Source organism: Xiphias gladius, chromosome 1, assembly GCF_016859285.1.
Source record: "Xiphias gladius isolate SHS-SW01 ecotype Sanya breed wild chromosome 1, ASM1685928v1, whole genome shotgun sequence".
Taxonomy (NCBI): Eukaryota; Metazoa; Chordata; class Actinopteri; order Istiophoriformes; family Xiphiidae; genus Xiphias; species Xiphias gladius.
This window is the reverse complement of record NC_053400.1, coordinates 32,607,049-32,618,379: the sequence shown is the minus strand read 5'-3', so window position 1 is coordinate 32,618,379 and position 11,331 is coordinate 32,607,049. Positions and strand designations below refer to the sequence as shown.

The 11,331-nt window shown below is 40.7% G+C and overlaps 1 protein-coding gene across 1 annotated transcript; it reads right to left on the bottom strand.

Moving 5' to 3' along the window:
• Positions 1–825: 825 nt before the first annotated feature.
• LOC120791713 (casein kinase II subunit alpha'-like) lies at positions 826–11,331 on the bottom strand. The gene is made up of 12 exons (XM_040130308.1): positions 10,955–11,331; positions 9,155–9,266; positions 8,283–8,384; positions 8,075–8,125; positions 7,807–7,866; positions 6,730–6,813; positions 6,144–6,254; positions 5,896–5,997; positions 5,626–5,726; positions 2,884–3,032; positions 2,016–2,097; positions 826–1,278 (listed from the first exon to the last, which is right to left on the bottom strand). The coding sequence occupies exons 1-11, from the start codon at positions 11,059–11,061 to the stop codon at positions 2,030–2,032; spliced, it is 1,047 nt and encodes a 348-aa protein (XP_039986242.1). The 5' UTR covers positions 11,062–11,331; the 3' UTR covers positions 826–1,278; positions 2,016–2,029.

Here is an 11,331-nt window from a genome sequence, read left to right as displayed (position 1 = left end):
ACACAGATTTAGCTTAAACCTTTATGTAAAAGGTCGTTTTTCACAACTTGAAAAATAAATTAGACAAAAGTAAACTTAGTAAAACATTTAGACACCATTTAAACTGTTTAGTACTGCTACTGCCACAGTATGGTTGACTTAATCTAAACCCCAACTACTTTTATTCTGAAAAGAATAAATTAAAGGGATACGTCTTAGAGTCTTTCAAGCAGGGTTTCTGCTATGTTAAGGTTAAATTTAAGAGTTTTTTTCAATACCCTATAGAATAAAATTGAATCTGTTTTCACAGAATATTACCACCACTTTTTTTTAGTACTTCCTAGCAGTGTGTAACAATTTCTCATTAAATGTACGTGTGCTGGATCTGGATAAGTGGTATAAAAAGGATGGATGGATGAACGAACCGACGGAAGTTAATAATTCTTCTTTTTGTTAAGCATCGGACTGTTCTGATGCTGAGGAGCTTCCTCGCTCTTGTAGCGGCAGTAGTGACAGTGTTTGCTGCAGGTCTGATGGTTGTGACTGAAAATCTACCGTCACAACAGTCACACTTGGTTTACAGGTGTTTAATCTCAGCACATCGGATACAAAAACATGTCATAGCTAAAAGAACATATTTAAGACTGATACCTTCTAACGGCCTTTTTCTGAGGAAACTCTGTTATAGCTGCTTCGGTGAGTTATTGGTCGCTGCATGATCATTACAGCAACCGATAACTCCTTAATCTATTTGGACAGTAGGTCTGTATGTTCATCTGGTAACAGAAAAGGTAGGATTTCACTTCTTCTGCTCGCTCCTGAGGCAATAAAAGTCCAACACATGCGTTTAAATAAAAACGGTTTATTCTCTTTCAATATAGCTTTTGTTCTATCCATAGCAGAAAAGAGCCTCCATGCCACTCAGTGCTAAAACCTGGAAACTGAATCTCAGGTCACCACAGCGTCGCAATGACGGACAAATGTCTTTACAGCAACAACACCGGCTTGATACTGATCCAACAACAGCCACTTTGCTTATTTTAAAAACTCGTTTAGGGCGATGTTGGGAGGAGGGAGGGAGGAAGAGGAGGTGGCGGTTGGGTGTCAGATCCGATTTCAGCTCTGACTTATTTGTGACCTGCACCGAGCAGCGCAGATTCCCCGGGCTTTGTTTTTGGAGAAGTTTAATCCGTGCGTGTTGCCGTCTGCTGCAAAAATTGACATCTTACTCCAGTATGGCTGTTGATGTGGAGGTTTCTGCCACGAAAAGGTCACAAGTTGAGGTAACAAAGATTCTTCCTGAGCGGACGAAGGAGAAAAAAAACAAAAAAACCCCAGAATGATCAAATACTATCAGTTATAATGGTAATAATAAGACATGATAGAAGTGTGCAGAGTGCGGCTGTTGAACCGTACTGCATTATACAGGAGGTGTTTCCGTCATGTCACCCACCCTCACTGTCATGAAAGGATGAAACACTAGAAAAACCAGTATAACAGTACAGTTCATCGGTATCACAAACCGCAGCCTCCAAAATGAGGGTGAGTCTGTCAAAACAGTTTCAACACAAACCGAACGTTACGACCGTCATGAAGGGAGGCTTTGGACAGGTGCCTCACAAACTGCCGACTGAGTCCCTTCACAGGACTGTGCAGACGTTTTAGGCGCTTTAGAGTTTTTCATTCTTATGCGATCAGGGAGGCGTCTGATCGGCCCCAGATTCACTCTGCAGCAGGACAACCAGCCAAAACACACACACACACACACACACACACACACACACACACACACACACACACACACACACACACACACACACAACCAGAGTCATGAAGAACTGTCCCAGGAGAACCAGGAGTCCTGCAGCAGATGGTCTGGCCCCCACAGAGACCTGATCCCAACAGTTAATTGATAAATGAAAAACTATTGCCGATATTTTTTGGAAGCATCCTCACTTTGTTTTCAGTGCCTAAAACGTTTGCACTGTATGGCATGTTTTCTTAAAAAAAAAAAAAAAAAGTATGCTGCGTGTTACCTGCTCTCTGGGTATCATGTTGCATTGGAGCTGCTTATTGCCTTTGTGCCGTCAGTACTGGCATTTTCCTTCACCACAGGATCTAAGGGACAAAGACACAGTCACTTCATCTGCAGCAGCAGCACAAAACTAACTCGACAGGTCTTAATGGAGCAGCTGCTTTAACCTGGTGACTGAACTTGGCGGTTGATGAAATAACTTCTTTTAAATGAAGTTTTAGGGAGGGTTTTCATAAACTAATACTGAATTTCTGCCGGGTTGACCAAGTTAAACTAAAGATTTTTTTAAAAACATTTTTAATACCACAGAATGAAATTTAATACCCGTTTACCAGCCAACGTATAAATGAAAACCTGTATGGATGAACCAGTAAGGCCTAGAATTTCTTACCACATACATGACTTTATTGACATTTATAATCACACAGCTGTGATATAACAATAATTCCTAAACAATCTTCATTAACTAGTCAAAAAAACTATCTGGGTCTGGATAAGCATCAGAAAACGGACGAATGGATGGAAGGATTAAATCCATTAAAAAAAAAAAAAACCTGCTGCTTTAAGGTCACCGTTGCATTTTCGATAAATTTAAAAAACACTGAAATCAAAGCTTTAAGACTAAGTCCTGCTCATACCATGTAACAATGAGTTGCGTTGCTTGTTCTGTGATAAAATTTCATTCACGTACACTCCTCAAACGAGCATTGAGGCACTGACCCAATATCCCTTTCCTCTGTACTACAGCCAATGTCTGGAGACAATCCGCTTAAAGTTAATACTCAATTAAACTAATTTGTTAAACTAGGTTTTTTCGTGTTTGTAATTATGGCCAGAGGGGGCCACAGCTTTCGGCCTGTGGTACTTACAGAAGTACGGGTGCTGCATGGCCTCAGCCGCCGTCAGCCTCTGCTGGTGGTCGTAGCGCAGCAGCTTATCCAGCAGGTCCAGGGCCTCTGGACTCACCAGGTGCTGGTTCTCTGACTGGATGAACTGCTCCCAACGCTTCCGTGTTTGCCTGGACGTAAACGAGGAACGCTTAACGTGACTAAACTTCGTACATACTCGTGTTTGACGTCAATTGTAAGAGCATGGTGACAGTACCGGTGTCTCTGTTTATGTTGACAATGTTGCAGCTACGACAAATGTATGTGGGAATCCTACAAATTAACTCAGCTGCTAATAAACACTGGCAGAATAATAATTAATGTGCAGTAACCACCACACAGATACAACTTTGAACAGAACCAGGACCCTGAAACTAAAGCAGCTAAATGGAATACAGCAGTCCCTAGTTTTATTAGTACCTGTGCTTTTCCTACTGTCACTTGTTGAAGTGTCTACGATGAAGAAAAGCAGGGCTGTCTAGTCAAAGCGTCTTCCCTCAGTCAGCAGAAATATCACATTAACCGTTTAGGAATCTCAGCCATTTTTATACGCAGTGCCTCGTTTCCAGGGGCTCAAAAGTAATTGGACAAACCAACATCAATAAATAATAAATAATAATAATAATAATAATAATAATAATAATAATAATAATAATGGCTGAAGTCTGGAACCCATGGACGTCACCAAATGCCGAGTTTCCTCCCTTGAGATGCTTTGCCAGGTCTTTACTGCAGCTGCCTTCAGCTGCTGCTTGTTTATTTCAGCCCTCAGTTTTGTCTTCAGGAAGGGAGAAGCCTGCTCAGTTGGGTTGAGGTCAGGTGACCTACTTGGCCATTGAGGAATTTTCCATTTTCTTTGCCGTCACAGTCTCTTTTGGGTCGTCATCCATCTGCTGTGAAGCAACGTCCTGTCGGTTTTGCAGCATTTGGCCTCTACTGAAGTTTCTGCCATCTGTCTGATAGGTTAGTTCTCTTCAGCCGAATGACGGCCTCCTTCATGTGCGTCAACATCTCTTTGGACCACATATTGAGAGTCCCCATGAACAGCTGCCAAATGCAAATTCAACACCTAGAATCAACCTCCAGACTTTTTACCTGCTTAATCTGTCATAAAATAAGGAGGGAACGGGCCACGCCTGGCCGCCAAACTTCATTTGTCCGAATACTTGTGATCTTCTGATAACGGCTATAATTTCTAAACGGTTAATGCAATATTTTGGTTAAACTTGTTGAATTAAAGCTGAACGTCTACACTTCAATCACATCTTGATGGCTTCGTTTCAGACCCATCGTGGTAAATTTTTCCAGAAGCAAAATTGCAAAAGTTGTGTCCCTGTCCAAATACTTACATACCAAACTATTTTCCAAAACAAGCCAAATTTCTCAAATGCATGTTTAATTTAGTCATAAAACCTTACAGCTGCCTGAATAAAAGCTTTACTATGGCTAAAATTACAATTTAAAGCTTTGATAAGAAATATCTTTTGATCAACACAGGGTTCCCGCTCTTTTCAAGAAAGAACGGTTCAAAACAACACAGACGTGTGTAGATGTCAGAACGATCATGACAGGCTGTTAGTTGGCCAACTTAACACATCTACTGTACATGTTTGGACGACGGACAGCAGTCGTGAATTCGATCATCCTGCAAGTGGAGGAGCATTAGATTATAAAAGAAAAGCTCGTTACCAGCCAACAGTTACAAATCTTTGCAGTTGAAGGATCGATTCACTTACATTTCTTGGATGTCTGGCTGCATTTCACTAGGGATTTTAAATCAGATTTTTATCTGCGCACGTTGTCTTCGCCAACCTGACGGGATTTGGAATGCATTCAAAAGCTCACAGCTCTGTGGGGCGTTCAGAGGGTTTAAATTACATGACCAAGCGCAGCCTGTCTACTCTCAGCCCCGCCACCTTAACTTCAACTAGTCTGTGATCGCCAGCTTCTGGCCGGTGGAGATCCGACAGTTCGTTCTCAGCAAAAAGTTATTTTCCAGGACTGGAAAACTGGTGTGAAAGTTTCCAGGACTCGTGGGAACCCTGTTTGCTATTTTGTTTACTCTCACAACTCTGTTTTTCCACCTACTTTAGACAGCACCAAACAGCAACTGCTGGATGTGTAAATAAGTAATTGTTTGCAAACATACACCAATTTTGTAATAAAAAAAAAAAAAAAAAAAATTCATACTGTATGTCAGTGTTGTTTGTTCTCACTGCCCCCTGGTGGCAAAAATCTACCTAACCAGGAAAAACCTGATGCAGCATTCGATGTCAGTTTTCTGTACTAGACAATTTTTGATGTTCAATGCGAGTGACACGTTTCAGTCACTACGAGTATTACTATTCAACACCAAGCCCTAATGATTAATGTTCACATCTCACATTTAACCGAGGTGCTGTCATTTCCGCCGGTCCGTGCAGCACTGACAGGTTCTCTTTTGAATTGTCAGCTCACAGTTTTTGTCAGTGTCTATGCGAGTGAACCAGCGTGACAGAGGGAGAAATCATGTGTCCACCTGAAGCCGTTGGTACAGCACACTGCTGCTGCTGCAGCTGCAGCTGCAGCTGCTGCTGCTGCTTCCGGGCTGTTCCAACAACGGGCTCATTTACGGCTTCAGATTGGACCTGCCACGTCGCAGCAGCGCTTCAGTTGTTTTGAATACATTTGAACGAGTTTCTGCTGACAGCACTCATCACTTTTCCTCCCTCTGCCGATACTCACTGTCCCAGCAGGTCTTTGAAGCGGGTGTCCAGTTCTATGTGATATTTGTGCAAGTAGCCGAAGAGCTCATCTGTGCCAAGAACCTTAGCAATGCGGACCAGCTGGAAAAACAAGAAACATGCACATTTCATTCATTAGCTACATGGTGAGGATGAATTATTATTGCAACACATAAAGTATAGTGTGTGATTTATGTTCCTGGTCTGTTCTTGATACCAGCTAGAAGTGACACTACGGTGTCTGAAGAAGCTGAAGTTTATGCTCCATTACCTGATCGTAGTTGTCCTGGCCATGAAAAAACGGTTCCTTCAGAAAGATCATGCTGGCCAACATGCAGCCTAGACTCCACATGTCCAAACTATAGTCATACATCTGGAAAAGAAGGGATCAGTCAAACACTTAAGAAAGACTTAGAGGAAGACAAGAGACTGTACTGTAACAAATCCTCAAGAGGGTCTACGTTTCTTCCCTAAATAGTTATTAGCGCTGAGCAGCACTAATAACTAACAGTGGTTTACCTGATAGTCCACTAGCAGCTCAGGGCCTTTGAAATAGCGGGAAGCCACCCTGACGTTGTATTCCTGAGCGGGATGGTAAAATTCTGCCAAACCCCAATCTATGAGACGCAGCTGAGACAATAAACACACACATTAATCTGGTTTACACCGGGGGCAAAACGCTGCGGGCTGGAGTCCTCTTTTTTTACAATCAACATTGGAGAAAGAAAGATGGTGTCTCAGCTGGATTAGGAGGCCAATGACTGAGGGTTTTGTGAAATTTGTTTGAAGTCTGGTCTCCCTCTGGTGTCTCGTAGGAGCGCTACGCCACAACCCAGTCATCACCCAGTTAAATGGTTTAATAGTTGAGCCTATTTAAGACAAATTCTTATCCATCACTCAGAGACCTGTAATTCTGAGGATGCTCTGATTTGTTTTGTTATTTCATTATCAAACAAAATATATAATGTGATTGTGAAATTGATTGTTAGTCATATTATTGTTGTAAATTTTTATCCAAATGCCAAACTATCCCTATAAATAAAGATTAAATCACCACCCATTTCGGCCTTGGTCAATGAAAGTAAAGAAGCAGCGTGAGCAGTACCTTCCTCAGCTGGTGGTCGATCATCACGTTGTGGGGCTTCACGTCCCTGTGCATGATCCCCATACTGTGACAGTAGTCCAGAGCCTTATAGAAAAGACAGGGGCATGTTCAGGACTGTAGGTAACCATCTTCTGTCCTGCATTGGTAGTTTTTTTTTTTTTTTTAAGTTTATCACTTGTCCAGATTTTTTGCTGTTTCATTTTTTTTCCCCCCTGCATAAAAAGTCAGCCTGGCCTGACATATCAGGACTTAGGATGTAACAGTCAAACCTCGTTCAAAAAGAATCTGTCGCACTAAACATGAAACCTTCGTTTAATTCAGGGCTGCAACTAACAATTATTTTCTTTTTCATATTTAATTAATCGTTTAATCTATAAAATGTAGAAAAATAGTGAAAATGTGTCATTTTTTCCAGACAACGGTTAAAATACTGAACGACATTCAAACCACAATTAGACCTCAAAAAAAGGATAATTCTAATCAGCAACTATATTGATAATCGATTGATTGTTTCGTTTTTTGAGCAAATATGCCAAACATTTACTGTTTCTCACACGTGATGATTTGCTGCTTTTCTTTGTCTTAAACAACAGTAGACTGAATATCTTTTGGATTTTGGACTGTTGGTTGGTCAAAACAAGCATTTCTGAAGACAAGACTTTGGGGCCTGGGAAACTGTTCGAAATTGAATATTAGTCGATTAATCAAGAAAATAATCAATAGATGAATCTGTATTTTTTTTTTAAATAGAGTTGCTTCTCTGTTTACACTTATACAAAACAAAGAAAAGCAGCAAGTCCTCATTTGAGATGCCTGAAACACTGACTGTTTTGTCTGATAAAATACTGAGCTCATTAAACAATTATCAAAATTATTGTTGAAGAATTTTCTGATTAGATAAAAACACTCCGCTTCTTATCAATCACAAAACGACTCCTCAAAACAGTCACTCGACAAAATGTTCCTGTAAGGTCCATATGAAGGTGCCCTTCAGTCAGTCAATTTGAATAGATAAAGCCTTTTCACATGATTAGCGGTAATTTAACTAGATAAATTATGGAAACAAGATCTTTTTACCTTGAGCAGCTCATACATGTAGTAACGGATATCATAGTCTGTCAGCTTCTGGTAAAGCTCCTGTCAAACAGATAGAAGGCGTTCATGTATAAAATGTTTAAAAAAAAAGTCATTAGTTACATGATGTCAACTGTCCAACTAGTCTCTACACATGTAGAACATTAACCGGAGGGTTACGCGTGTTATTAATGATGGATATCAATGCATTTGCACGGATGGTAACCCTGCTGGTAGTTCTGCACGTATGCTGTCGGCCAGACATAAGTACCTTAAAGTCTGTGTTATTGATGCACTCAAAGACAAGCGCTGGTGTTCGGGACTGCAGAGAGAGGACAACACAAGGCTTAACTGAGGAGAACAGCAGGTAGGTGGAGATCATTATCGCTGCATCGCACCGCAATCAGTTACAAGCGTGACTGGATTATAACTGCTGACATGCCGACATGCAGCAAAGCGACTGCGGGTTTCTAACTCACCACCGGGTCCTTGACTGTGTCGACCAGGCGGATGATGTTGGTTCCCCCACGCAAGTTTTCAAGAATTTTGATTTCCCTTTTGATCTTCTTCTTCTTGACGGGCTGTGAAAGAAAACAAGTGAGTAAATCGATGCAGGCGGTTTAAAAAAAAAAAAAAGTTGCTGTTGCAGTTGTATTTATATTGAACACTAGATGTTGCCAAAATCTGCTTGAGCTTCACTGTGCAGAATGACGAACGTGCAGAGTTTGACACTGGAAGGCTCCTGAAGAGGGAAAGTTCCTCTCTGCTCATCTTAAATCTCAGTTTAAGATGTGTGCGTACGAGTGGGATAAGTGAGATCCGACGAGTGTCCCCGGAATCCAATCGTGGTCCAGCATGCAACTTACACAAGTGCACAGACACTGAGAACGGACCATGAGTTTGTGTGTCCAGCAGTTAAACTTTTGAAATGTAAAATGTTTGCATAGTCATAAGAGCCTGGATTTTACCCAGGTAATTGAACTTTGTGCGCAGAAAATTTATCAGACACAAGTTATTATACAAAGTAGATTGTTTTTATGTTTTAAACATGCTTATAGGGATTTTTTTTTTTAAATTACTTAAAAAAAAAAAAAAAAAAAAAAAATCAGTTCACAGATTTAGAAAAGTCTTGTCTAGTCTGTCAATAATTTGAAATACAGAGCTATATTTAATGAGCCTCTTCTATCTCCATTATTTGAAGAAAAAAAACATTCACCCTTCATTTAATTACATGAACAGCCACTTCCTGCTCAGCTCAACAAAGATTTAGATGAGAGGCTGACTGACACTAAACTTTTCCCATGTTAGAGGAGCAGGGAAGAATTGCAGGTAAATGCTGTACGGGGCTCACCTTGAGGATTTTCACCACCACCTTCTCATTGTTGGTCACATTTATGGCCTCAAATACTTCACTGTACTTCCCTCTACCCAGTTTACGCACCAGCTGATAGTTGTCTTGATTGCTGAGGAGAAAGAATGGAAACATTTAGCAGTAATTAAAAGAGTAAAACCAACTTTAAACAATCGTAGGAGCACTTGTGCAAAAAAAATAACCTCTTTCTCTAGAATGACTGATCAGACCATTGTTAAAAAGGACTAGCGTTCGGTTACTTAGGTTACTCATTTATGACATTCATTTCTTTACGATTTCCGTTTTATATCATTGTAAACTGAACCTCTTTGGGTTTTGGACTGTTGGTCATACAAAACACGACATCTGAAAATGTCACCTTGGGCTCTGGTCATTTTTCAGTATTTTCTAACATTTTATAGATTAAATAATCATGTAATCATAAACAATCACAATCATGAGTTGCAGCACGAAAGAAGATCACGTGCGGCAAATTTATGCCTCATATATAAACAGGACTGTAACTATATTCATTTATTTGAAATTTCTCTGAATCTTTGGATTATTTTTTACAATTAAATCAATTAATTGTTAAGTCTGGACGACGTCAGGAGATGGTGAAAAATGTGCTTCACAAGTTCCAAGGTGGTGTCTTCAAATTGGTCGTTTTGTCCGATTAGCAGCTGCACACTGAAACGTATTCAATTTACGATTATATAAAAAACAAAAACAAAGTTTTTCAGGACATTGTACTTCTGCTCTCATTTTCAATGCATTTCTTAATTAAGAAAGCTGAAACTAGCAAAAGTTTGGCATTTTTGTTTAATAAATGACTTAAACGAGTAATGAAAATTGTCACCGATTTATTTTCGGTCGCAGACGTACTCCAATCTCTCCGCTGAGGTAGCCTCCACTGACTAGTCAGTGCACGTAGGACACTTGTTTTGCAGCATTTCATGATTGCTTTGGCTCAGTTTTCACCACACGCCAAACTCTTAAGGCAAACAGCCAGTCTGACCCACCACACTGGTACCTTTAAACACAAAATACTGCTCTTGCATAGACATACAGTGAGCGTAAAACACTAATACTAGCACAAGTTCCCACGCTTATCGTCAAGCATACAGATGACTGAATCGCTGCAGCGTGTTGTTTTTTTACTCCAACAATACCCTGGTGAGCATCACTGCAACATAACTGCTAATTACTTCCCCACTAGAAAGAAGATGAAAGAAACAGTTTTGTGTCTTTTGATTACTGTAAAAATGTTGTAGAAAGGTTGTATATTACATGTTTTCCAGCATTACTCGGTTTTAACTGATTAAACTTAGATATTCTGTAAAAATCTAAGGCTTGGTGTCTTGAATAATAATAATAATAATAATAATAAAAAACTGTTAGACACGGAGCAGAAAGGGTACTCATAACAATACAATCTTAAATCGTCATTTTTTCCTACATTCATACATCTCTAGACTTCAGGACTTCATTATCCATATTTACAGTAATACTGTAAATTCAGTGGGTAAAGTGAAACATTGTTTAAGTCATTCTTACTCTCCTTCATTTCACCACTGACTTCTGCATCAACTGCAGTTTTTGCTTGAGGAAATGACCACTGCCGATACCGTTTGACGGCGTTATTTGTTCACTGAAAGTGTATTTTAAAAATGCAACAATTATTAAAATTCAGTGACGAGGATATACAGAGTGATCATACTCTGATAAACTTGTAAAAGTTGGGAAAACTGAGCCAAGGCCACCGCAAAATACCGCACCTTGTAACACATTTAACTGTACCTCCAGTTTGGCACATGAGCATCGTAGTCCCAGTACTCTCTGTTCTTCTGTGTGTTGACGTCGGTGTAGACCCGAGCCTTGCTGCTGGCCGGCGTGGATCCGGGCATCGCTAGCTTTGAGGCTCCGTGTCGAGGACCTTCACCTCGCGCAGAATACTTGTTGGCTTGATGCTGGAAGGCAGCGCACCGACTCTCCAGAATATGTGGCACTAGGATCCCCGTGCTGCGCTTACCATTGGCTTTGGCTGCTTGTGGCCTCTGCTGGAAGTCGTCAGGCCGGTCCGACGCAGCTGTTGAGCAGACCGACAGAGCTACGAAGACTGAGTGCGTGAAGCCCCTGAGCAGGAAGTTGGGCAGGATGGGATGAAGACCCGCCAG